This window comes from Pelodiscus sinensis, chromosome 1 (genome assembly GCF_049634645.1).
Source record: "Pelodiscus sinensis isolate JC-2024 chromosome 1, ASM4963464v1, whole genome shotgun sequence".
In the NCBI taxonomy this organism is placed as follows: Eukaryota; Metazoa; Chordata; order Testudines; family Trionychidae; genus Pelodiscus; species Pelodiscus sinensis.
The window spans coordinates 2,448,492-2,476,044 of record NC_134711.1 but is presented as its reverse complement, the minus strand read 5'-3'; the positions used below and the strand labels follow the sequence as shown (position 1 = coordinate 2,476,044).

The 27,553-nt window shown below is 54.2% G+C and overlaps 1 protein-coding gene across 1 annotated transcript in view; it reads right to left on the bottom strand.

Annotated features, from left to right (window-relative positions):
• TNPO3 (transportin 3) overlaps window positions 1-27,553 on the bottom strand; it is a 75,337-nt gene that overhangs the window by 26,659 nt on the left and 21,125 nt on the right. The window contains 5 exon segments of the mRNA XM_075924792.1: window positions 5,494-5,669; window positions 8,869-9,012; window positions 17,629-17,785; window positions 18,469-18,542; window positions 19,983-20,183. Coding sequence (XP_075780907.1) covers window positions 5,494-5,669; window positions 8,869-9,012; window positions 17,629-17,785; window positions 18,469-18,542; window positions 19,983-20,183 — 752 coding nt within the window.

Sequence of the window (27,553 nt, the reverse complement as noted above, 5' to 3'; positions counted from 1 at the left end):
AGGTCACGTTCCCAGCCGCCGGAGCAGACCGACCGACCGTCCGTCCGTTCCCCCCCGCCATGGTCCCATTCCCGGCTGCCGGAGCAGACCGACCGTCCGTCCCTTCCCCCCGCCATGGTCCCATTCCTGGCTGCCGGAGCAGACCGACCGACCGTCCGTCCCTTCCCCCCGCCATGGTCCCATTCCCAGCTGCCGGAGCAGACCGACCGACCGTCCATTCCCCCCGCCATGGTCCCATTCCCGGCTGCTGGAGCAGACCAACCGACCGTCCGTCCATTCCCCCCCGCCATGGTCCCATTCCCGGCTGCTGGAGCAGACCGACCGACCGACCATCTGTCCCCCCCCGCCATGGTCCCATTCCCGGCTGCTGGAGCAGACCAACCGACCGTCCGTCCATTCCCCCCGCCATGGTCCCATTCCCGGCTGCTGGAGCAGACCGACCGACCGACCGACCATCTGTCCCCCCCCGCCATGGTCCCATTCCTGGCTGCCGGAGCAGACCGACCGACCGTCCGTTCCCCCCGCCATGGTCCCATTCCCGGCTGCTGGAGCAGACCAACCGACCGTCCGTTCCCCCCCGCCATGGTCCCATTCCCGGCTGCTGGAGCAGACCAACCGACCGTCCGCCCGTTCCCCCCCGCCATGGTCCCATTCCCGGCTGCTGGAGCAGACCGACCGTCTGTCCGTTCCCCCCGCCATGGTCCCATTCCCGGCTGCCGGAGCAGACCGACCGTCCGTCCGTCCATTCCCCCCCGCCATGGTCCCATTCCCGGCTGCCGGAGCAGACCGACCGTCCGTCCGTTCCCCCCGCCATGGTCCCATTCCCGGCTGCTGGAGCAGACCGACCGTCCGTCCGTTCCCCCCGCCATGGTCCCATTCCCGGCTGCTGGAGCAGACCGACCGTCCGTCCGTTCCCCCCGCCATGGTCCCATTCCCGGCTGCCGGAGCAGACCGACCGTCCGTCCGTCCGTTCCCCCCGCCATGGTCCCATTCCCGGCTGCTGGAGCAGACCGACCGTCCGTCCGTTCCCCCCGCAATGGTCCCATTCCCGGCTGCTGGAGCAGACCGACCGACCGACCGACCATCTGTCCCCCCCCGCCATGGTCCCATTCCTGGCTGCCGGAGCAGACCGACCGACCGTCCGTTCCCCCCGCCATGGTCCCATTCCCGGCTGCTGGAGCAGACCAACCGACCGTCCGTTCCCCCCCGCCATGGTCCCATTCCCGGCTGCTGGAGCAGACCAACCGACCGTCCGCCCGTTCCCCCCCGCCATGGTCCCATTCCCGGCTGCTGGAGCAGACCGACCGTCCGTCCGTTCCCCCCGCCATGGTCCCATTCCCGGCTGCCGGAGCAGACCGACCGTCCGTCCGTTCCCCCCGCCATGGTCCCATTCCCGGCTGCTGGAGCAGACCGACCGTCCGTCCGTTCCCCCCGCCATGGTCCCATTCCCGGCTGCTGGAGCAGACCGACCGTCCGTCCGTTCCCCCCGCCATGGTCCCATTCCCGGCTGCCGGAGCAGACCGACCGTCCGTCCGTCCGTTCCCCCCGCCATGGTCCCATTCCCGGCTGCTGGAGCAGACCGACCGTCCGTCCGTTCCCCCCGCAATGGTCCCATTCCCGGCTGCTGGAGCAGACCGACCGACCGACCGACCATCTGTCCCCCCCGCCATGGTCCCATTCCCGGCTGCTGGAGCAGACCGACCGACCGTCCGCCCGTTCCCCCCCGCCATGGTCCCATTCCCGGCTGCTGGAGCAGACCAACCGACCGTCCGCCCGTTCCCCCCCGCCATGGTCCCATTCCCGGCTGCTGGAGCAGACCGACCGACCGTCCGCCCGTTCCCCCCCGCCATGGTCCCATTCCCGGCTGCTGGAGCAGACCAACCGACCGTCCGCCCGTTCCCCCCGCCATGGTCCCATTCCCGGCTGCTGGAGCAGACCGACCGACCGTCCGTCCGTTCCCCCCGCAATGGTCCCATTCCCGGCTGCTGGAGCAGACCGACCGTCCGTCCGTTCCCCCCCGCCATGGTCCCATTCCCGGCTGCTGGAGCAGACCGACCGTCCGTCCGTCCATTCCCCCCCGCCATGGTCCCATTCCCGGCTGCCGGAGCAGACCCCGCCTCCCATGCTGTGTGGTTACATTAGCTACCCTCCAGTCATTTGGTACAGGGGTGACTGGAGCGATAGGTTACAAACCATACTTAGGACAGGTTGAACCTGTGGGCCGGCAACATCTGTGGTCCACCAGGACCGTGGATGCTGCTGAACCAGAGAGCGCCGGACTCCTCCGGCTGTGGAGTCCTGATGCCCCGGGGCAGCCTCTGGCAGAGCGCTGGCAGCCCGCTCTCGGCTGGCCATGGAGCTGGGAGCCCAGTAGCCCAGGGACGGGGGAGCCTGGCGATTTGCTAACAGATCCCAGGAGAGCCTGGAGTCTGTCAGCAGAGGGGCCGACCTCCCTTGGTCCGGCAAACTCCCTCCTTCTGGACTGCTCAGGTCTAGGGATGTTAACTAGCGGTTAATTGACTAGTCGAGCAGACTACTGAGCTAGTCGACAGGCACGTCCGCATCCCTCCTTAGAAATGTACAAGAGCCCCAACCCCGCGTACAGCCCAGGGCCAGGGGGAAGCCCCGCTAACACCGGGCTGCACGCGGGTGCCTGCTTTGAAATGCACGAGCGTCCCCAGCGGGGGCTCCTGTGCATTTAAAGCCATGGAGCCCGGAGTCAGCAGGGGGGTCCCCAGTTGACCCCAGCTCCGCGCAGCATTTCAGCAGAACCTGGGATCAGCTGAGGAGTCCCTAGCCGACCCCAGGTTCCAGGGAAATGCCGTGTGGAGCTGTGCGGCGTTTTAAAGGGGCAGTGCCGCACAGCTGAGCCCCCTTGGGGTTTCAAAGCAGCAGCACCACACAGCTGATCCCTGGCTCAGTTGTGCGACGCTGCTTTGAAGTACCCTCCCCCCCGCCCACTGCTCTCTCTCAAAGAGGTGGGGGAGCGAGGGGGGAGATATCGACTAGTCGACTAGTCCTTAACATCCTTAGTCAGGTCCCAAGGGTGCCAGACCAGGGAGGCCCAACCTGTAGTTCAGCAATTTCCTGACTTCCCTTGGCGCTCTTGGGTGATCATTATCCTTTGCCAGCGACCAATGCAAAGATTCATTTCACTCGGCTGCAGCAGCCTCGTCTTCCCCGAGTGCTCCTGTAGCCCCCCGATCACCCAGGGGCCACTGTATTCGGCAGGCTCCCCCGCTTCTGACGCACTTCGCACATATGCTGCTCTTAGGCGGCATCCTTAGCTGGCCACCGTCCAAATTCTCTTTTGGCCCTTCCTTACTACACTCTCCCACTTGGCTTGCCAGAGTTGATGCTCCTTTGCATTATCCTCAGCAGGAGCTGGCTTCCGATGTTTAAAGCTGTCCCCTTTACTCAGTGTTTAGCCGGGGTGGCTTTTTTGGGTCCTCGCCAGTCTGGGGTGGGGCGGGAGGGAAATGCATTTAGCCCGAGCCTCTAATGAGGTTTTTAAGCGCTCCCCTGCAGCTTGCAGGCATTTCACTTTTTTGACAGCTCCTTTCCATTTCCACGGCACAGTCTCACAGTTGTCGTGCAGAACAGTTTGGCTCATTTACAATTTTGACTTCATTGGAGTCCCTGCTTCCTTTCACGGATAGTGCCACCCCCGTCTGGCACGACCTGCTCTCCCCTTCGGATATATTTTGCACCCTGGGACGACTGTATCCCACCCAGATTCTGTGATGCCTTTGATATCCAAATCCTTATTCAATATGAAGCGCTCTAGTTCGTGCGTTTTATTATTTAGACTTCTCGTGTCTGTGTACGAGCACTTAAAAATCTGGTCACTTTTTAGCGGTCTGCCATTGCCTGACGCGACTGAATGGGACTCTCATTTGACTGTTTCTCATCAGATCGTCCCCATATTTTATCTTCCCTCCTTTCTTTACTAGGACACAGAGAAACTCTATTAATAGACCATCCCCCACGGACATCTCTGTCCGATCCACGTGCGCCTCCGCACCTATCGGCTTTCTCCCAGCCCCTCGTTTAAAAAACTGCTCCACGGAGGCGCGGGGCAATGTCACATGATACAGAAGCACGTGAACCAACTTCATCAGCCTTGAGTTTCACAGCAGCACGTCACAGAGAGGGCGGCATTTGAGTTAGAAGGCAGGATGGCGGTCCTGGATAGGGATGTGAGGGACTAGACGACTATCCAATAAGCAAATGCTTATCAGATGGTCAACGCAATAGTCAACTAGACGCTACCCACCTCCTTGCTGCCTCTATCAGAAGGAGGGGAAGGGGAAGGGGAAGAGGAGGGGGTACTTAAAGCGGTAACACCCTGTGTCAGGCTCCGCACGGTGTTTCAAAGTGGCAGTGCCGTGTGGAGCCCGGGATCAGCTGGCGAGTCCTTTCGCCTTTGAAGCATAGCAACAGTCCTAGGGTTTGCTACACTTCGAAGGGGGAGGCGCCCTATCAACTAGTCGAGCAGTCAATGCAAATTGCAGCGACTGTGATCAGCCAATTATTCTAAATTTAACATTCCCTCTTCAGGAAGCTATTTGAGGGGCTGAGCTGAACAGCAAAAAACCTATCCCCCATCTACCCAGCTTTGTTAGTCTGATTGAAGGAGAAAGATCAACGCCAAGACGACAGAGTGACGGCTGACTGCAGCACGTCACGTCTCCGTGTTTGCCATCTCGCAGCGCCGGGGACAGACAGCACCGCCTTCTGTAACTGACAGCACGTGGGCCGTGCACAGGACGGGGAGTTAACCCCGGAGTTCTAGTGCCAGTTCTAGGAGCGACGTGGAGTGTCATTCACGGGAAGTCGATACTCTGCCCTCTTTCTCCTCTCGCCTTTTATTCGGCCTTACCTGTCTGGCACTGTACGCTCTCGGATTGCGCTAGGCACCGTACAGGCCGGAGCAGCTACAGATTGGACCTCCCGGGTCCGGCACCCTCAGGCCTGACTAGTCCCTGATGAGGGATTTTGCTAGACCAGGCGGGGTCCTTTCTGCCTCCCCCCCGCCACTGGCATGCCCAGCCCTGGCCTGGCCACTGGCCTCCGAGCACCAGCCTTCACTGGGACTCTCTGGTCCTGGAACATCCATGGTCTGGCAGTTCCGATTTAGGTTTAACTCGTACCATAATAAAACCACCAAGAAGGGCTCCTTCCAGAGCGGGACAGACCCCTGGCACCGGAAGTGCCATGCTGGAGTTCTGCAAGGGCTGTTCTCCCCTCCCCCGAAGCCACCCCCCTTCCACCCCGGGTGGAGCCCATCTTCTCCACCCCGAGAAGAGCATCAGCTGAGGGTGGCACCTGCCCGCCACCGCTTGGGCCAACCCCCACCCCGATTCCAGGCTGGTGTGCTGACGGCCAAGGGAGCGCCCTGACTCAGCTGTCTGGCCTGCGAGCAGTCGTGCGCACACGCCCAGCCGCTGACCCGACAGCCCCGCCTGTGCCCCGCGCAGCTCATTTGCTTACTTGTCTAAATCCTCCCGGGCCACCGCCATGTGGTAGGCAGCCTCCAGCGTCAGGACCCCCTGGAAGAGCTGCAGCGCCAGGGGCAGGTTGGTCTCCACGTTTTCAATGGCGTAGAGCGCCGAGCACACGCAGTCCGAGGCGGCCTCGTGCAGGTTGGAGGAGGTTTTGTCTTGGCGCTGTGGGGCGGGAGGGAAGGAAAGGAAAGGAGCCAGGTGACTGGGGAGCAATACGAGAGGCTGCACCTAACGAAGCCCAAACACCAAGTCGTGTTTCTTGGCGCCTTGCTCCGTCCATACCACCTCTGTCCCCCGCCCTGTGCACCCTGCCGCTGGAGGGTACAAATGAACGGCCATCTTAGGGCTGAGGGAGCTCAGCACCAGAGGGAAAAAACGTACTCGCCCTTCCTCCTTGGGTGTGAAGGGGGAGACACCCCTCTAAGGTGCAAGTACAAGGCTGGTTTTATTACTCAGGCCTGCTAAATATTCCTGGCCATTGTGCAAGGCTCATTTCACAGAAGGTTTAATAGCTCCGGCAGGACCTGGGGCAATCAGGGAAGGAGGCCGGGCTGGTGTCCTACAAAGGGCGCAGGCGGCGAAGAGCAGCAATACGGCGCACACCTATAAATGCCCTTTCACAAGAGGATCTTTAAGCATTTTGCAGACATCACATAATGAAGCAGCACAGTCCCATGTGAACAAGGAGAGGGAGGGAGGAACGAACTGCAAACACAAACATTCACGTGACACGCAGGCTAGAAAGCTGTGTACTCAGAAAACCCCCGGAGGATAACAAGGTCTCCTGCCACGTTAACCAGCCTTGTTTCATGCATGACGCACCGGCTAGTCCTCTCTCCATTACTCAATGGGAACCGTCATGTGCATCGTTCTTTGCTTAGACGATCATGCAACAAATGCAAATTAAGTTACCAACATTAGACAATACTTCACCCAGGCAACAGGGCTGAGCGAACAAAGCAGGAGAAACCTGTTCCATTGGGGAATTTCTGACGGGAGCGCTGAGCTTAGCTCTTCAACCTTCAAGGTGCGTTCATGCAAGTTTCTACATTTAATTTTCCTGTTATACTGGTGCTCTTTGGGGTTTCTGCACATTTGGAGAGAGAACAGCTGACGCAGGAACGTCTGAGTTCCAAGTGTCGGAAAAAGGAGGGACAAAACCGCTGTACTGTGCAGGAACAAAGTATCGACTTAAAGGTTCAGAACTTGGAAAATCTTCAGCCACGTTTGCTTCTTTGAGGACGGTTACACGACCAGGCAACTTTCACATTTACTTTCAAGGCTGGAAACCACCAGTGTGCTCCAGTCCCTCAGTAGGCGCACGCCCCCCAGTCCTAGGAGGGGAGCCCTGATCCTCGGGGGCCGGATCCAGGCAAGCCAGGGGCCACATCCGGCCCCCGGGCCTGAGGTTCCCCCATCCCCACTGCGCTTCAGCCTTGTAAAAAGCAGAGCCGCAGAGAGGATAGATCCCAGCACTGGGCGCTAACCGCGCTGCGGCTCTGCAGTTCCCCCATCAACTAATCGACTAGACGATGGAAATTCCGTCGACTAGTCGATTAGCTGATTAAATGCCATTTAACATCCCTAACCCCAATATCACCCTTTCCTGGCCGTGTCCTGGATCAGTGTACTGGATTTACTGAGCTGCTCCCGGCCTGTCTGGGGATAGAACAGCTGAACCCCAAACTAAACCGAGGGAGGGTTTGTTGCAGCGGGGCTTTCGACAGGAACACAGCCACAGAGCACGGCCAGTCCAGGGCCGAGGTGGTGTCTTCACACTCGGCTTGAATTTCAGATGTTCACAGCGCTCAGACCGAGGCCTTTTAAATGCGGCAGGAGAACAAATTCATGGGTCTTGTCGCTGTCTGACCAGCGAGCGGTTGGAGCGTAGGACGGTGGCCCCGAAAGGTGCGGGGTTCTCCCTCTTCCGCAGTCACTCCAGAGCAGGGGTGGGGAACCTCAGGCCCGGGGGCCCGGGGGCTTGCCAGGATCCAGCCCCCAAGCCTCAGGGCTCCCCTCCTAGGACTGGGGGGCATGCGCCTACTGAGGGACTGGAGCGCACACAGTCTACTAGCCCAGTCCCACGAGGCTCTGGTGTGTGAGGGGAACGTGGGAGGGTCTTTCTTCTCAGTCAGGGGCCACGGCAGTGAGGGGTTGGGGGGGGGGGTTGTTTTTTGGCTTCTCACTTGTGTGCGGCTCCCGACTGACTTTTCTGTGGGTCAGTAGCCCCCAACCCAAAAAGGGTTCCCCACCCCTGCGCTAGAGGAATGGAGGCTGGTTTCCTCCCCAACTCCGGGAACCACGGCCCTTTGCTGTCCAGTTCTGCCTCGAGAGGGGTCCCACGTGGATGCTCCACATTTGGTCTTGGTGCCAAGATGTGGACTATCCACCGGGACACCCCCTTGAAGAACTCCATTACGGCACGAGGGGAGTAACCTTCGTTTCTCGCACTCGCCGGGGGCTAACGAGGGCGTCGTCTACCTTCCACACGCTTCCCCCCAGCCTGCTCCCAAAGAACCTTCGCCATTTGCCTTTACGCTCTCTGACCCAAAAGGGAACCGGACAGGACTGGAACTTCAGAGAACGCAAACATCGCCCCTCCTCCACTTCCCTGTCCAGGCCCGAGGCCTGGCCGGATTCAGCATGCTGTGCAAGAACATCTGCCCACGTTCCAGGCATGTCTCAGGCCAGCGACGGCAGCCGCTGGTGAATTCGGGACCTCCCGTGCAATCAGAGGACACACGTAAAGAATTCTTGTACCATTGGCTATTACCAAGCTTTAGCCAGCTGGGCCTGCCCCGATTTTCCAACGCCGCAAGACAGCAATGAGCAAGGGAAGCTGGGGGGTTCCCAGCCACTGGGCCAGAACTGGGCTCTTGCTCATTGAGATTCCTGGGCTCTGGCTGCCATGTGCTTCTCCGTGCTGCCCGTTCTGGGCCGTTTCAGCTGGAAATGGAGGGAGCACTAAGGAGCGGGCCGCGGGGAGGAGCCAGCGTGTAGCTAGGAGCACAGATGGCTCCGAAGGTCGGCAAGGGCTGGCTTCGGGCTCTTTGATTTGGAGGGGGAGCAGCAGCATGTTGCGTTCTTTCCAGTGGATGAGGAGATGGGACGGGCCTCGTGCTTAAGGCAGAAGGAAGGGCCCAGCAAGGGGAGGGAACGCCTCTCCACGACCTGCACGAAGGCCCCCGAGGAGCGTCACCGTAGCATGCCAAAATTTACAACCGGGGCCGGGGGGGTGAGGGGAAACGAACCAGCACGGGGCAGCTGAATTTCAAAGGCTTGCGTTTTGCGTCTGGGAAAAAGCAATCGCCGTTCTTCCCCGGCGCCGGGCGCTCCCGTGGAACCCAACGCGAACACTCACCAGCACCTCGAAGAGGAGCGACAGTAACTTGCTGTTGGCCATGAAGTTACTGTCCAGCACGCCCAGGTTGAACCAGCTCCCCAGGCAGCGGAAAATTTTCATGAGCATCTTCTCATCGTTGCCCGCTTTCTCCACACAGGTCATCTAGGGCGAACAAGGATGGGTTAGCGACCCGCTGCCACCATTCTGTTTCCACAAGCACGGAACGAAGGCCCTCCCGTGTACCACACGGGTCTGGCAGCTGTGAGCAGAGAGGGGCCGGGTTTACAGGGACATGGCGGCCACTGCATGATTGCCGCAGGACGATCCCCCTCCCGCCAGCGACACTCCCCTGCCTACAATCAGACTCTCGAGAAAAGGGTGCGGGCAGAAACAGGAGCCACGTGCTGTACGCAGACGAGCGAAGGAGCATCGGAGACGGCTTGGGCACACACCCTGCCCAAACAGACAAGCCCCCGTGCACCAAGCACACCAATTGACTTCCTCAGCAGTGACAGCGCAAGGTGAGAAAGCAGCCCGGAATATTTTCACTCGTCCGCGGCACATCGGTTTCCTGCAGGGCCCCGTCTCGAAGAGGGACGCTCAGCCCGAACAAGCTCCGTATCTGCCAAGTTATGGTTTCCTTACACTCACTGCTGCAAGACACGCTCGCCTGGGCCTGGAAGGGGGAAGGCGGCTTTCGGGCCAGACGGATGCCAGTCGGGACACTGGCGTGCCACAAGAAATTGGGGAGTTATTTTGGATCGTGGCTGGGCGCCCTCAGCCCTGGAGAAGGGAGGGCCTTCCGTTCTTCAGCAGCAATCCCACTGACAAGGTTAGGGCCAACCTAAATGAGGTCCCCTCGGGTTTTGGGACCCCAGCCCACCCCATCTCCAAGGAGAATGGAGCCTAGTGTTTCACCGCACACCGTAGTGTTTCAAGGAGGTCATGCTTCCCGACCACTAGAGAGCCTAGCAGCCCTGTCCATCATTACAGCCTCTACAGGACTCCAGTAAAGCCCCTGTTGCCGACACAAGCAGGGGCCTACTAGCGCGTGGAGAAGTCGCACAATTTGCACGGGTGGGTCACGGCGTAAATAGTGACCCTCGCAGATGTGTCACGTGGCCTGGAAACTGACTGTCTATTCCGCGATGAACCCAAGAAAAGCGTGTGTCTTCTCCACAGCTCTCAAGCTAGGGGCCCAGGCTCAAAAGTGTTGCTCCCCACTGCTGTGCTGCTGCTGGGGGTTGCGGTGCCTGACGCTGCGGGCAGAAGAGCAGCAGCAGGAGCCAGGATGCCCAGCGCTGAAGGCGGACTGGAGAGCTGCAGCTGCTGGCCGGGTGCCCAGCTCTGACAGCAGCACCAGCCGCCAGCAGCTGCAGAGAAGGGGTGGCATGGTACGGTCATCCTTACTTTGGTGCTGCAGTGGCACCGAGTTAAAACCTGGGCACCCGGGCAGCCGCTACGGCTCTCTGGCTCTGCCTTCAGAACCAGATTTCCTAGGGGAGAGCAGATTCCATGGACCTCAACACGATTTTCACAGCTGCACATTTGGTAGATCCCTAAATATAAGTAACTAGCGGTTAAATCCCAGACAGACACTAGGGATGTAAAAGCCCATTTAATTGGTTAACCGGTTAAACATGTTTAACTGATAGAAGGGTGGGCAGATGGGGGGTCACTCCAGCCTGGCTGGCCCCCCGCCTCCGACAGTAGATACTTTGGCTGGGCTGGAGTGCCCACCATGAGGTGGTGGGGGGGAGGGGGACTGCTCCGTGTCCCACCAGTTAACCAGAATGGGTAACCTCCCTCATTGAGGGTAACCATTCACATCCCTAAAGAGGCAGATCGATTTCATGTTGCTCTTCAGGCAGCTGATTCAAATGCCCACTCTGGACTTTGCAAAGGAAAGTCTGAACATAAAACCATCCACAGATGCCGAGCGCAAAGCAAACACCTGGGCGCAGCCTGGCTAGCAAAGCGCACACACGACGGGCTGGCCCAAGAAATCGGCAGCCGCAGCCTCTCGGCAGCAGACATCTGCAGACGATCCATGCGCGGAAAGGGAACCACCTGGGAATGCCACTGTGCCCCCATAAGCCGCGTTTCTTCCAGGCTTCAGGAGGGTCATCCTGGTGGAACATGCTCCGATTCCACCTTTATGATCCACCGTCAGCTTCTGCCTCCCTCAGGCTTCCTAGATCATCTCTACTGAGGCACTAAGCAATCGGAGCGATAAGCTTGCTCATCTAACCCACTCACCAACAGCCGCCGGCCTCCCCTCTCTTCGCAGAGACAGTCCGAGGCAGCCCGAGCAAAAGCAGCAGCACTCCGCTTTAGGGGTAATGTCTCTGCGGACCCCTCGGCTTTAACCTACACCAGCTAATTCTAGTACAAGCTCGAGGGGCCTGTGATGTGACCACGATGGTCCCTCCAGACGTTAGGAGATGTCCGGAACCTGGATTAAGGCAACTGGTACCATGAGAAATGGGCTCTCCATGGCCATCTGTATCCAGGCAGGTGCACTGTCTGGTGTGGGGTGTGTTTCGGGGGTGGGGGAAGGGCACAGAGGAAGAGCAGCGACGTCACTGATCTGCCTCGGAAGCATTAGATATTGGCCACCATTGGGCATGGGACAACTTGGTGGATCAATGTTCTGACCCCATGTTGCCGACCCCGTGCACATGTATGGAGGCAGGTGCTTTGAACTTTGAACCTGAGCAGTAAGCGCTCACTTCCAATTGAAAAGAAAAGAATTCAGCTTGTAAAGCCGAACACAGGGATACGAGGGGGCCGGCACGCTGACAAAGGGGGGGTGAGTACAGCGCCGGGTCAGACCACAGAACGCGGTTAGGTCCGATATTACTTATACTCTGGGGGGGGGAAGGGAATTCCATGCCAAAAACAAACCCTCTCAGCGCAGTATTTTAAAATGCTGCAAAAATCAGCATGTGTGTGTGTTAATTAAACAATAGAATCACGCTGGTTTCAGTTCTTTTGGTAATTTATTTCAGCTACAACACAATGGATGGAGAATGGGAGTGAGAAGAGCTGGAGGAAATCCCCAACCCCCTGGCCTAGCAGTAATGTAGCCAGGGTTGACCTTTTGAGTTATAAGACAACAAAAATACACGCGGCCTAGGGATGTGAAGGACTAGTCGCTCTCCCCCCTCCTCCCCCCCCGCCTTGCTGCCTCTATCAGAGGCAGCAAGGGGGGAAAATGAGGGGTACTTCAAAGCGGCAGCCCGGGTGCAGCTGCTCCATGTGGCGCTGCCGCTTTCAATGCCGCAGGGAGCCCGGCGTCAGGCTCCTCATGGCATTTCAAAGCGGCAGCTCCGCATGGAGCCTGGGGGTGTCCCTAGCTGACCCTGGGCTTCGGCACTTTTGCCTCTGAAATGTAGCAGCAGCCCTAGGGCTGTTGCTACACTTCAAAGGTGGAGGAGCCCTATCGATTAATCGAATAGTCGATGCAAAAATGGATCGACTATTCGATTAGTCAGTTACCTGATACTTAACATCCTTAACGGGACCAAAAGACAGGCCTATGCAGCACTTTAAAGACTAGCAGGATGGTTTATTAGGTGATCAGCACTACATCCCAGGATACGGAGGAGCACGTGAGGGTTGGAGAATCGCACTCACGACTTCCGCTCCAGACAGGTCCGTAGCAAACAGGTCATGGACGTTTTGACAGGACATTTTTTCAGTCCAAAAATGTCATTCAGTTCTAATCACGAAAGCACCTTACGCATTTCTAGAGCCATGCTGTCCTTCACACCGCACTGGCAATGTAAAGGAGCTTTCCCCCGCCTAGCTCCTCAGAACCCCCCTGAGCACGCTGCACTAGCAAAAAAGAGGGACAGAGTCTCTCTCTCACATGCATGACTGCCAAGCCCCCCGCCCCGGCCATCCCTCGCACAATGATTTACGTCTCTAGCAGTGACTCCAGGAGCCCAAAACAACCTGCCCGTGCTGCCGGAGAGGGGCGAGTGACCCCTCTTGCGGCTTCCCTTTGCTTCCCCATCAGAGTTCATTTTTCTGCAGGGAAACAAAAAAATCTGCACGTACGCAGTGATGAAGAATTTCCCCAGGAGTTTTTTTAGCATCTTTACTGATGAGCCGGTAAAAGGCAGCAACTAGCAGGTTAAGCAAACAGAAGAAACGAAACGCTGGGGGAGGAGTCACAGGCAGCCACAAGAACACAAAGAGAAGAACAGACTGAAGAAACAGGAGCTGAACACAAAGTGAGATTTAACACAGGAGAGCGAAGGCAAGTCCAGACAGAGGATGACACTGGGCAGTGACTTGGAGGTGCTTGTTACAGGGTAGCAAAGGAAAGGGCAACACGTGCTATTGGATTCGGAGATGCTTTTGGGCAGTGGTGTCCCATCACTATGCAGGGAGCTCTATGGCTGGAGCACAGAACACTACGCCCAATTCTGAGCAACCTGGTACCAGAAAGACAGAACCATAAAATCACAGAACACTAGAACTGGAAGGGACCTTGAGAGGTCCTTGAGTCCAGTCCCCTGCCCTCACGGCAGGACCAAGAACCGTCTAAGACCATCCCTGATAGACGTCTGTCTAACCTGCTCTACGCTATCTCCAGTGATGGAGATTCCACAATCTCCCTAGGCAACTTATTCCAGTGTTTAATCGCCCTGACAGTTAAGACGTTTTTCCTGTCGTCTGATCTAAACCTCCCTTGCTGCAGTTTAAGCCCCTTGCTTCTTGCCCTATCCTCAGAGGCCAAGGAGAACAAGTTTTCTCCCTCCTCTCTTTTAGATACTTGAAAACTGCTCTCATGTCCCCTCTCAGTCTTCTCTTTTTAAACTAAACAAGCCCAGTTCTTTCAGTCTTCCCTCCTAGCTCCTGTTTTCTAGATCTTGAATCATTTTTGTTGCTCTTCTCTGGACCTTCTCCAAATTCTCCACATTTGTCTTGAAACGTGCTGCCCAGAACCGGACACAAGACTCCAACTGAGGTCTAATGGGCACAGAGCAGAGCGGAAGAATGATGTCTCGTGTCTTGTTCACAACACTCCTGTTAATGCCACCCAGAATCATGTTTGCTTTTTTTGCAGCAGTGATACAAACAAGATGGAGGGAATCTAGAGAGCAAAGGGAATTTGAGATGGGCGAGAGAGTTGACTCACAAAGTAAGGTTACATATTCTACATATGGCAGGGCTAAACAGCAGCTAGAAGGGACTATAACAACGGTTTGCAAATGACCACGGGTGCAGCGTCGGGCTGAGAAGGGAATTCCAGCAGGGATGGGAAGGGAGGGGACGGGAGGCCATGCCCCCATCACTTTTACAGGTGGGGGGGGGGGGGTGGGACCTTGGGCGGGGAGTGGGTGGGCCACGTGCCCCGCTTTTAGGGTGCTTTCGCCACTCCTGATTCTGGCATCTGCAGTGAGGTGTGGAGGCAGTCGAGTGAGCACAGGAAAACGTAGGGTGAGACTGCTCAGGTGACAAAGGAAGTGGTGACCCACAGAGCGTTAGACAGAGCACTGAAGACCTGGGGAACGAACCTGCATTAAGCTTGGGATGCTTTTAAGGGAGGAGAATAAGAGAGCTTAGTAACTCAAGAGAACGGTTCCAGCTCCAACAGCTATGGAAACGAGAATGCTTATGGCCAACAGAGTTGCAGCAAATGGAAAGCAGCTGGAGGAAAAGCCCAGGGCAGGGACAGCAACACAGACACCGGCGCAAAAGGCAGCAAAAAGAGAGAAGCAGCGACAACGTGGGCGGCAAAGCAAAGAAATAATTTCTGTTGCCATCTATTATAATTATAATCCATCAGAACGCAGTGCCACCTGGGGCTCTAGGATATTAACAGCCGTACTGCGCACAGCCGGGGGCCTGCTGTATTTCCCCTTTCAATAAGCAATGTGAAGAAGTCGGAAGGCGCTCGCATTAATGTGCACCGGGGCTGGATTTCCTGGGTAGCCGTTCAAATGATTTAGTAGGAAATGAGTGACACGTCCTTGGGAAAACACTGTCCCCCATGGAGCAGGGTTGGCTATTTCTAGTCAGCTCCTTTCAATCTCTCTCCACTGCCGTGGAGACGGGTGGACTCGTTTCACTCCTCAAACCCAAGTCACAAGCCCCGCTGAGCACCCGCGTCCTCAAGCAGTTAGCTCCCTGGAGAGCCTGAACTCTCCTCAGAGGGCCACCAACAGGGACGTGGCTAGAAATTCACTGCCGGATGCCGACGGTTTCCTCTAGGCACATTTTTGCAGTTGCCACCATATGGTCCCTTGGGTGAACACTACGTGAGTGTTGGGAGCCTCTGCGCATCTTTTCAGGGTGAGGCACGAAGGGGGGGGACAAGTCAAGCATGAACTCAGGGTAACCTTCTGAACAGGCCTTGGCAAAATATGGCCTGCGGGCAGGATCCGGGCAACCAAATCCGGGCGGATCTGGCCCGCAGAGGCAGCGGGGAGGCAGAGGCAGGCTCCCCTGCTTGCCCGCAGAAATGTGGCTGCGGGCTCCCTGCCTGTTTTGAAACTGGAGAGAAGGGGGGAAAAGTTTTAGGAGCCACCCCGCACCCAGAACATTCCCATTGGCCAGTTTCTGGCAGAAACCGGCCAATGGGAGCTGCTTGTTGGAATAACTGGCAGCTAAGAAGAATCCCGCCCCCCTCTCCTGGGCTCAGTTATTCATGAAGCACCCCCATGGAGGCTGGCTAGGAAACGTTTTGGCTACGTCTACACTGCAGGCTTTTGCAGGCAAAGTGTGCTCATGAAGCGCTCATTAGCATGTGTTGCGCCGTCAATTGCATATCTCTGCCCGTGCTTTTTGCGCACGAGGTTTTTGCACAAAAACAAGCCGTGGAGATGGGTCCGTTTTGCGCAAAAAACCCCTCGTGCAAGATCCCTTATGCCTCAAGAAAGGAGGGAGACAGGATCTTGCGCAAAAGGGTTTTTTTGCGCAAAACGCATCGGCAGAGATATGCCAACGACAGCGCAACAAATGCTACTGAGCGCTTCATTAGCGTACTCTCTGCTGGAAAAGCCTGCAGTGGAGATATGGCATTTAAGTCTGCAGGCAGGAAGGCAAGTTTGGCAGCTGGCAAGTAAGTCTCTTGGCCACCGCCTGCTTCTGGCATTCCAGCCCTTTCCTGCCCCAACTCTCTGTCTCCCCCCCCCCACAACATACCCAAACCCTCTGTCCCCCTCTTACACCCATACCCCCTCCCATATCTGGCACCCCAATCTCCTGCCCTAGATCACAATCCCCTCGGGCACATCCCATACCCCTGCACTCCAGTCCCCTGCCCTCGGTCACAACCCTGCCTCATCCCAACTCCCTCCCAGACTACAGTCTCGCTCCTGTACCCCAGTCCCTTACCCCAGGTTCCCTTCTGCACCCAACCTCTATTCCAGACCCCACATCTCCATTCATATCAGGGAAGAACGTGGCCCTCGACCACTTTCAAAAATCTTGGAGTGGCCCCTCCCGTCAAAAATTATCGCCCACCCCTGCTTTAGAATCACAGAACCCTAGAACTGGAAGGGACCTTGAGAGCCATCAAGTCCAGTCCCCTGCCCTCATGGCAGGACCCAGCACCGTCTAGATCATCGCTGATAGATGTGTATCCAACCTGCTCTTAAATATCTCCAGTGATGGAGATTCTACAATTCCCCTAAGTAATTTATTCCAGTGTTTAACCACACTAACAGTTAGGAACTTTTTCCTAATCTCCAACCTAAACCTCCCTTGCTGCAGTTTAAGCCCATTGCTTCTTGTTCTATCCTCAGAGGCCCAAGAGAACCATTTCTCTCCCTCCTCCTTGTAACACCCTTTTAGATACCTGAAAACCACTATCATGTCCCCCCTCAGACTTCTCTTTTTAAACTAAACAAGCCCAGTTCTTTCAGTCTTCCCTCCTAGCTCATGTTTTCTAGATCTTGAATCATTTTTGTTGCTCTTCTCTGTACCCTTTCCAATTTCTCCCCATCTTTCTTGAAATGAGACACAAGACTCCAATGGAGGCCTAACCAGGACCGAGTAGAGCAGAAGAATGACTCCTTGTACCCTGTCTTAGGCAGCCGTCAATCCCAAGGTGCTTATTGGGATAAATCAAGACCTTTTATCCTACAATTAACATTGAAGGTTCTCGCTGCTGCAGTCTCCTTTTATACAAAAAAGTGAATGGTCTGAGATCAAACTCCTCCTTCTTAATTTGCAAGTGGGGCCCACCAATGCACGGTATTGCAGACTCTGCAATACAAAGCTTTCACTGCCGTTTCAACAGCAGCGGTCCCCGATCTCAGCCACGCACGGCTGACAGTGGAAAAACAACAATGGGCCTCAACGCAGCCAATCAGGTGGCGGACATGCCATGGAAAAGTAACAATCATCCCCCCGTTCACGTAAAGGCATTCAGTGCCAGCGAGAGCTGCTGGACTGAAGGCCTTTGAGCGCACAACGAAGAGCAGACCAGCAAGTTTCCAACACACCCTGCACCTCACTAGCATGTCTCCAATCCTGACCTGGAGGAACTAGCTCGGGGGGTAGCTAAGTCTCCATGACCAACCTCATTTTTTGGCCTGCTTACAGGTGGGGCCCAGCTGTGGCTGTGTCGGACTCATCTGCTACGGACTGGATCGAGAAAGCAAACAAACAGTTTCACACCAGCAGCTGCTAGGAGGCCTGATGGCTCTCTGACCGCTTCCAGCCTGGGCTGGACCTGAAACAGCCTCGTGGACGGTGCCCTAAGCCGCCCGAGCAGGCTGGTTTATCACTGGCCTGCGCTCCAGGGGATCGACTTACGAGAAGGGAGATCACTGTACTGGAGTAGTAAGCCAGGTCTTCGATGATTTCGGTACGGCGGTTGGCGCCAATGCGCAGCGATCGGCTATGAACCTCCTCTGGCAGCACCGTGAGGATCTCCAGCAGAAAGGGCAGTGATGTCACGTCATTGCTGTACCTGCAGCAGAGGGAGGGGCAGAGGAGTGAAACGGCAGGAGAAGAAAGGGGGTTGCCAGCACGCACAGTATCGAACGGGAGGCGCGTCTAAGCACCTTTAACACCCCAGCCGGAGAAGCGGAGAGGAATCTCCCAGACAGATTCAGGGCAGGTGTCTGAAACCACGTGGCAAATGTTCGGCTACAAAACAAACGAGCATCAGAGCCCCAGATTCAGGGCTTAGTTCTCATAGCAACCTTCCCGACAGTGTGACGCGCATGCGAGGGGCGGTGCCCTGTGTGGATCCTGCTTTGAGCACTAGTTACAGGGACAGTACTCGGCCCTTGCAGAAGGCGAAGGGAACATCTGGCAGTGCTAACCAGCTACTGCCGCGACCAGCTAAGATGCAGCATTAACTGGCGGGAAACTGCAGCCCAACCCGAAACCAAAGGCCGACAGCCACGTGCATGAGAAAGGGCTTGTAAAGCAATACAGAAACGGAGGGGAGAAAGGCTTCGACCGGCGCCCCAAAGGCTTTAGACACAGATTCCTGCCACACTCTTCTGTATCCGTGCACACAAGTGCAGCCGGGCTTTCAGATCATTACCTTCGCTTTCGCATTCTCATTGGCTACGTCTTGCAGGAGCCGAGGGATCTGTTGGTTAATATTTTGATAAAACTTAAGGATATAAAACCAATACTTACTTTTCCACCAGTGTGTGTACACTGCCTTTCCAAGAAGCCATTTGCAGGGCGAGATCTGCTATTGCTAATGCGAGCTACAACGCAGGGGAGGAAAAAAAAGAACAAGACTAAGACCAGTGCTACACACATGATGTGCCCCATTAGTACTGCTAAGCAGGAAGAAAAGCATCCAGATCCGGTCGACAATGAGGGGAGAAGTCAGGCCCTCTGAGAAGTGAAGCCAGGCCCTACAGCTCTCCCCACAATCCCACGAGGACTCTCTCAGACCAGGAACCAAAGTATTATTGTTCTGCTGTGGAAGTCATGACAACGCTCACCACCCCATGCACCAGCCCAGGGCAGGGGCTGTAGGAAAGCACAACTTCTCACCCATGGCTATCCAATTTACAGAGAGTAGCGTGGGACCTCTCCTGTCTAAAACCTGCCAGGCTGTTATTGGTCAGACGTATTGCAGAGCATGTATCTCCTTGGAACTCAGTGCCAGGCACAGCCTACCGACAGGTAACTGTCTCACCTCTGGCAAGCGGAGGGGTCACAGGTGTGCGACTCACCTGTCGGTATGAGACCTGCACCTCCCACCCACTTGTAAATTATATCCGTCCTGGATGGTCAACCACCTTCTCCACGGTGGCAAACCTTCCCCCAGGGGTCTCTCACTCCAGTGCCTAGACACTTAAGCAGTCCCTGCCAGGTTATTTGCATTTCATTTGCAACGGACACGTACAGTCCCTCCGCTAGCAACAGCTTTCACTCTGGCCCCACCTGGCCCACGCAGAAGTCATATGAACATCCCCCCTGACTTCAACCAGCGCAGGATTAGACCCTTCAGGCTGATCGAGAGCCAACAGCTAGCGGGGTGGATTTCGACTTCAGCAAGTGCTCTGCAGTAACACGCAGGAGAGCTGAGTTAACAGCAAGGAGGAAGAATTAGGTTTTCAGTATCTAAGGTGAACCCAGCCCTGGGGAAATGGTAGCACCTCCCACTTGAGGCCTTCTAGTTGCCAAGGGCGTTTGGATGTGTAATTCAGTGTTGTTTGCGTAGCTGAGCAGGGAACAGATCCTGGCAAAGCTGCGCCCATCACCCTCCCAAAGCAACACAGAGAGGGGTAAAATAATTAACGCTCCGAATCCCTGCTGCTTTGATCGTTGGACAAGAAACAAGACAACTCAGCTGAGCCCACGTATGGAGAAACTGCTCTGTCTGGGGGTAAAGGGCTTTGATTGTCCTTGTCTTGCACCACGCTAAACCAAGCACAGCCAGGGAGCATGATGTTGGATTTCTGAAAGCCAGGAGAGAAAACCTTTAGGTGGCGACGATTAACGTCACTGTTTTGTGTCCTTTTCCGGAAATAAGGCACAGAATGGAGCTGGAAGGGCAGTGATGGGTGTTACAACACCACGTCCACAACACAATATCTGATTAAGATACCGAATTATTCACCCGTTATCACAGGAAAGTGGCACGGGACTGGGCTGAAAAATTCTCCCGCTCTGGGGAGGAACACAAGGCTTACCTGAGTTACAATGACGGGTGACAGGTCTTTCAAGTTCTGGATGTGGGACAGTAACGAGTCCCGCAATGAAGCATGCGAGTCTGTGGGGAGTTCATAGAACGAGGTCTGGATCTTCATTTTCATGGTCTGGGCTGCAAAGTAGCATGATTCCACATCCTGCCGGATCTGTAGCAACTGGTCTGAGATCTCCCACGCATGGACCTAAAGGCAGAATGGAACATTGCCAAGAGGCAGAGAACGACGCGGACTAGATCTTGGAGCAGCTAAGCATTTATCGCCGGGCTCAACAACCGCAAGTTTGCAAAAGGAAGACCCCAGAATTCCTGCCATTACAACCCCCTTCTTCGCAGGGAGACCTCAGCCGGGACTCCCTCCGCATCAGTCCCCTAGCAGAGGCTGGTTTCCAGAGACGCCAGGCCTGAGGACAACGACAATCGCCTTCCCCTGAAGGTAAGAGCAGAGCATGCAGCTGCCGCGGGAACACGTTCATGTCTCCCGTTACCAGGCGACTCTGGGGAAGAACTGGAGTCCGCTTTGCCAACAGACCTTGGTTTAAACATGCAAATGCTTACAGCTGTTCTCAAGCTGCGGTCACTGCCACTTCTTGCAGTGGGGAATCATTCTGATTTCAGCTGCAGAAGGCTACACTAGCCTTTCACCCACATCACCATGCAGCGGGCTGGGCAACCTGCGGCCCATCGGGGTTCTACGTGTGGCTGCACACAACGTTTTCTTTACCGCTGCCCACGTCAGCTGCCAGTGGGAGCCACGCATCCCATCAAAACGCCACAATCGGCACAACCTGCAAATTCCCCTAATCCAGGAGACTCTTGCTTACGACTATCAAGCCCATGGAGCTGAAGGAAGACCACTCATGCGGCCTACTCTCGAGCCTAGGTTGCCCATCGCTGCCATACAGCCTGAAGCTCTAGTTACCTGGGACTATCCAGAGTACAGCTTCAGGCTCCGAGCTGGTCCCTGCAATTTAACAAATGACTAAGAACTGCCCCTGAGCGGCGGATAGCTAACTGAAGCCATTTCGTGGGGATGAGGCAGGAAGGGAGAGAACAGAAAGGATGTGAAAATATTTTCGGGACAATCATTTGCAGTTAAACTTTAGATCTGCAAACGAGACCGGAATCCAGCTCGCACGCCAACAACAAAACCCATCTGACTAGGAAATAACGAGGCAGCTAGGGCAGCCTTACAGAATAATCGTGATATCCAGGTAAGCTGGGACTCTACTACAGCCGAGCCAGGTGCAAAGCTACACTATTACGAACAACTAGATCATCCCAGACACGTATGTGTCTAACCATAGCTCCAGTGATGGAGATTCCACAACCTCCCTAGGCAATTTATTCCAGTACTTAACCACCCTGACAGTTGTAGTAAGATGAAGGCCTAAAACATAAGCCAATGCAGCACTGGCCTGGTCTGAAGCCTGGCTACCAACGGACAAAACATGACTAGCTTAAAGCAAAGCTAAGGCGTGAGCAAGAGGCAGGCCCCTGCTCACAGAACTTGGCACAAACAGGGCTGAGAGAGCAAAATGCTAATTGCTACTAGGCCCTGGTTCAGAACAGTCACTGGTACTGGTCATAAGTTGAAATCACATAGTACCACCAGCTCATTAAAAAAAAAACCTTGGTACCTACTCCTCACAGACACAGACCCAGGGTAAGGAAAGGGTCTAAAGTGACAGCATGATGGAGAGAGATGATCAAAACAAACCATAAGGTACAGGGTGATGGATGGTATCTAAGTAGTGTCAGAGGGTGGAAAGCTGACAACGTGAGCAGTGAGGTGTGACTTCTTGTACCTGTTTATAAAGTGATGTCTGGGGGGGGGGGGGGGACGACAGTCTGTATGATGTAGGGGGCAGTGGAAATTTCCCACTGATTGAGTCATTCCGTTGTGGCAAGTCATGTGCGTGGTGGTTCAGGAGAGTCTACTGACAACTGTGACTGTACTTTGCTTAACAATAAATCTGGCCTGGCACCTTCCATCCTCATCTGGTTTGTGGTCTTTGGGCCAACACGCAAGCAGCCTTTTGGTTATCATCATCAATGGAGCCAGAGGCCTGTGAGGACACCGCGGCAGTAAATCCTGACCCCACCTGAATATCTACAATATCTAGACACAACACGCGTTAAGGACAGTTTCATCCTTTGCTTTGACTTCTCTGGGTTTCGTAGCTTTAAGACAAGTTCTCTCTAGTGCAGTTACTCCGCAGGACTTTCATTTCATTCCAAACACAGGTCTCTACTCCCCTTCCATGCATCATCCAGTCGGCTCTTTCAGGCCATTTGCCCAAAAGATCTTTGTCTCCAACACCAAGCTGACACTGCTCTAAGCAGTGTTTCTTAAGCTGTGTTCCATGGCACACCGGTGTGCCGCGAGGCAGTCGGATGTGTGCCATGGAGAACAATAGAATTCAAAATGGCCACCCTTAAAAGGGGCAGGCAACCTTTTCCCCCGCCCGAATAATCCCCCTCCCCCCACAAACTTTTTTTTTCCGCTCAACAAAAAAATCCTTGCTGTTCCCCATAAAAAAAATTGCTTGGTGTTCCTCAGTCTTAAAAAGATTAAGAAACACTGCTCTAGTGGCTTTCATGCTCAGTTCCCCTGCAGCTGACGAAAGCGATAGCTTGGACAGGGCCCTGTTCCTTTTCAAAGCGAACTGAAGAGGCCCGAAGCAATTCCTAGCGATTCTGGATGAGATTTATGGACCTCTCAGGTGTTGTCTCCCTTAAACCAGATGTCTGTGCCGTTTGAAAGTTCTTGATCTTGTGTTACGTCTTTTCCAGCTGCTATATCCATCGGTGACAAAAATCTACTGCACACATTTTCTCTCCAAACCCCAGCTATCATTATACGAAAGGCCTTGCCCATGCCTGTCTGAACTAGCAAAAAACAGGCTCCAAAATGGTTCTAGTTTAACAATACTTGACTAGTGTCTGTAGACACAACTCTACCCTAGCAGCTGCTTCCAGCCCAGTTTGGAAAGCCAAGGGTAAGTAGCTGTAAACAAATCACGCCAGACTCCCAAGGTAATCTAAACAAGAGATGCCAACAGCAGTCCATGGCTCACCAATGGTCTGCAAAGTTCTTGGTCATCTGTAGGATTCAATACAGAGCACTGAGTAATGGGAGAGACTGGAAAGTTGGGAGAGGGTCAACAGAGGGTCTTACCGCAGGACCACACAGTAAAAAGGCTGGAGAACCTACTGCATGATTGACAGGTTTAGTTTAGTCTAACAAGACTAAATGTCTGTGTTTAGAAAGGCTTCCAATTTAGTAAGAAAGGGCCCAGACGTGGGGACGCACGAGGCATTAACACGTCTGAATTAACTCCAGTATATCTAGAAATTACATAAATTCTTCCCAGTCTGCTCCCCCATGGAGCCAGATCTCATCAGGTTTCCTGGCCCATAAAAGAAACTTAAAAACCAAACTGAAATGTAATTATGGAAATGCCTTAAAGGGACACCATCAACTGGGGGGGGGGGAGGTCACAATTTTCAGTCTACAATGGCCACAAACATTGCCGATCGCTGCCATCAGCAAAAGTGTCTGTCTCCATTTGCTTACTTTGTGCATCCCATTAAACCAGGGGTCACCAGCCAGTCGACTGGGATCTACTGGTCGATCTTGGAGCCTCTGACGGGATCCTGACTGGTTTGGCCAAGAGGCTCTCAAGTGCCAGCGCTTCAACTGCTCCTCCCCCTACTGCTGCCCCTCTCCTGCCCCTCCCCTGGGGAGCCTCCTGCTTGCTGTGCAGGGCAGGGCAGGGGAGGGAGAAGAGGGTTCTGATGTCAAGGTGCCCCCTCTCCCAACCTGTATCCTATCTCCACAGAGCAGGGCTGGGGGCACAACAGGACTTGGGGTGGACTTTGCTGGCTGCTTTTGGAAGTGGTGCAGGGCCAGGGCAGGGGTGAGCCTGCCTTAGCTCCGCCACCCAGGAGCCACCTGATGTAAGCAGTGCCCAGTCGGAGCCCACATCCTGAAACCTACCCGTCATGAACCCCAAACCTGTCCCGAGCACCCTCCTAGAGCCTGTATCTAGAATTCCTCCAGCACCCCAACTGCCTGCCCCATGCTCAGCTCAGAGCCCCTCTCACACGCCAAATCCCTTAATCCAAGACCAGAGCCTGCACCCCAGCCCTCTGCCCCAGCCTGGGGAAAGGGAAGGAGAATGGGGGGGAGGGAGTGAGCAGGGGCGGAGCCTCGGAGAAGGGGCACAGAGGAGGCGGAGCCAGGGTAGATCTTGGGCTGCACTTCAATTCAAGAAGTGATCTCATGCGGAAAAATGTTGGAGACCCTTGCATTAAACCAAGAGTAAACTAGTCAGCGCAAGAGAGAAGGCCCTTGGTCACAGGGCACAATCCCCCGCTCTGGATTTCTCTTTGCCAGCAGTCCTCCTGCTCAGAGGTAAGTTCCCCAGTGTACTTCTCCCAAGCTTCAGTATGCCCTGTAGGCAGAGGATGAGCGATCTCACCTCTCTGAAATCTTGGGCTTCTCGGCCCTTCCCTCCAGAAACTCTCCCCCTGCCTGTTCCTCTTGTATCTCTCCCCAAGCTGAGGGGTTAATCACCCTCCAACCTCCTAATCTCCCTCCAACCCCCAGGGAAGTTTGCAAAGGGAGGAGTCAGCTAGTGCTAGGCTCCTTCCACTCTGCAGAAGATGCGCATAAACAAAAGAGCACAAAATCCCTCTAACAATTGCAATCGATTAAAAAAAAATAACTGGAGATACAGAGGATTCTCTATCAGGAACTGGACTGTTTAAGTTAGTCAGGCTGAACAAAAATGTGAGCTGACAACACTCCCCAGCATGTGGCAGCCAAAGTAGTGCCAGGCAAGAGGGCAGACACGGCCAAAATACAGTGGCCGTTTGGGGTCCAATGAAGATACATCTCACTGATCATTTTCTCACTGAAATTTTTTACTTTGTATCAAGTCCTTTTAGCTTTGTAATAAGCCTTTGGCTTTGCATTAAGTCCTTTGATAGACTAACACGGCTACCCCTCTGATCCTTTGATAGAGAAACTTTTTGCTTAAGCATGGAAACTTTGTATGAAATCTTAAGAAACTTTGTATTAAGCCTTTGTACACCTTGTATTTCATAGAATAGTTCTTTTGCTAATTGATTGCCCTATTCAGTGAATGAGGTGTGAAAGGCAAGCACCTCCCCGCACTGTAATGGTTGGAGAGGGGATGCAAGCCAGATCCAAGAACAATGAGACCTGTGAAGTGGGTTCATTGAAAGAAGACTGGACATACAGACTGGGAGTCAGCAGCAAGTGCGCACCTGGCAGCATTGAGACACCACCCAGAGGAAGGTGCCACAGACGACTAAGTGCACATGCATGTGATTAACTGGTAGAGAGCTGCATGAGAGGGGGCTATAAATCTAAGGCATCTTGCAGAGGGACCCCGGTTTTCATCTTGTCAACATGGGAGCAGTGATCTGGATGGGCAGAAGCCTGGCTCTACCCCTCCCCCACCTAACTCACCTGGCCGGTGCAGTTAGGCAGAGCAACTATTGGTAACAACAAGATGGCGTGTGCGCGCGCACATATGTGTGTGTGTGTGTGTGTGTGTGAGAGACACAGAAATATATCATACCCATATGATAAGAGCTGATTGCTATATGTGATGTTTTGCCTTTCCCCCGAAAAGATCCCGTGCAGGACTTTGAAGTACACCACCAACACTAACCATTCACTCTGAGGCCATAGGGATTGGGAGTTTCCTGTAGGGTACAGCTGGTTTGGGGAAAGACAGCGGCATGTCAACGTGACAGAGTCATTAAGCTGAAACTGGACTCTCCTGAGCAGGTTATTTCTCCTACAGGCCACGGAGGGAGAGAGGGAGGTAATGTTGTATCTATTTTTAAATGCTTGGGAAGCACTTAGACATGACGGTGTGATGTAAGCACCTAAACACATTCCATCTTCCAACAAGGCCTTGCTCCCTAGACTGGTACAATCCACAGCTCTAGGGGGAGTAGGTGGCTGTATACATAAGAGCTGTGTGATTCAGAATTAATTCAGAGGGGAGTCACAGCCGAAAAGCCTGCCTTAGATAAGAGGACAAGAACTATCATAAGGTAAGAATTCTCGTGGCTCCTCAAAGGCACCAGAGAACCGTATCTGCCTCTGCGGTCCAAAAAAGCCCAGGCAAACATTAGAGCTCTCTCGGACCCTTTAAGAAGCCTAACACACTTGTAACTGAGTCCGCCCAAAGATAAGTGTGGAAACTGATGTCAGCACTACATCACCAATACGTGTGAATTTCATTTCTAAAACACCACAATTTCATTTCTAAAACACCACAAATAACCCCCACACATCTATTTCTATAGTCACATCTCTGAGCCACCCACTGATCGGCTGGGTAAGGAATGGGAGCGGAGCACTATTTTCTACTAGACAAAACCTCCCATGCAGTGGCTCCGATCTGTACTGAGTTCAGATTGAGTGACTGAGAACACAAAAGCTTCCCTCTCAAAATCTTTAAGGAGGAGGACTTTGTACTCCACCGGCATATTAAAATAGAAACATTTTCAATATTTACATCCCTGCTTGTTCACAGTCTGCATTTCCTTCTGTTTAGATGCTGAAAAGAAAGCAGCCAGTTTGACGACATTCTGTTTCTAGTATATTTCATAGGTTTGAATTGCAAAAACCTAAGGGGGAATTTCCTGACTCTCCTCCCCACCAGTGTTCCCTGTAAGCTGAGCACCTGGGCGGCCACCCAGCTGATTAGCAGAGCGCCCACATCTGCTCATAGCAGACAACATGTGTTTCTATTGGTGGTGCACATCTGCACATTCCTCGCTGCATAGAACAAACTTTATTCTGCCCAAGGATGGAAAAACTTACAAGGAACATTGCGCCCCAGCCTTCAAAAAACTTTCTACTGGAATTTTCAAAACCTGTCTCAGAATCATTTCCAATGGACAAAGCCTCAATCAGCACTAAATTTAATATATCACCAAGGCTTGACAAACTATAGAATCCTACTTGCCATGGGCGAGTAATTTCAGCCGCGTGCCCTGTTTACCGGCGGCACGTGCATGTGTAATGCGGCTCTTGCGCATGCGCAGTACGGGGCTGGAGAGCGGCTTTCGCCGCCGTTTGTCAAGCCCAGTACATCACTATCTTTTTAGTTGACTGGAAGGATGATGGGGTGGAAGGAGAGACAAAGTCTACACTGGAGTTAGCCTTGAAAGTAACTAAAACTACACTGCTATAACCCATGTTGCATTTCAGCCCACTTTAAAAAAGCATCCGTTAATCACAAACCAATCCATAGAACTCTACCTTCGGAACGTCGAATACCCTGGAAACACCAGGTCTCTGCTACCAGTCTCTACTGCACACTACTTTTATGAACTTTTCAAACAGACAGAAAGCTATTAAAGCAGCAGCAAAACAGACCTCCCCCTCCAAGGTGGAGTTCCTATCCTGAAATCTACAGTTTTCTAACGAGTAATGATCAAGTACACGTAATATTTGCATTATATGTATAAAAATAAATAAAAGATATCTCCTGGAAGATTTGA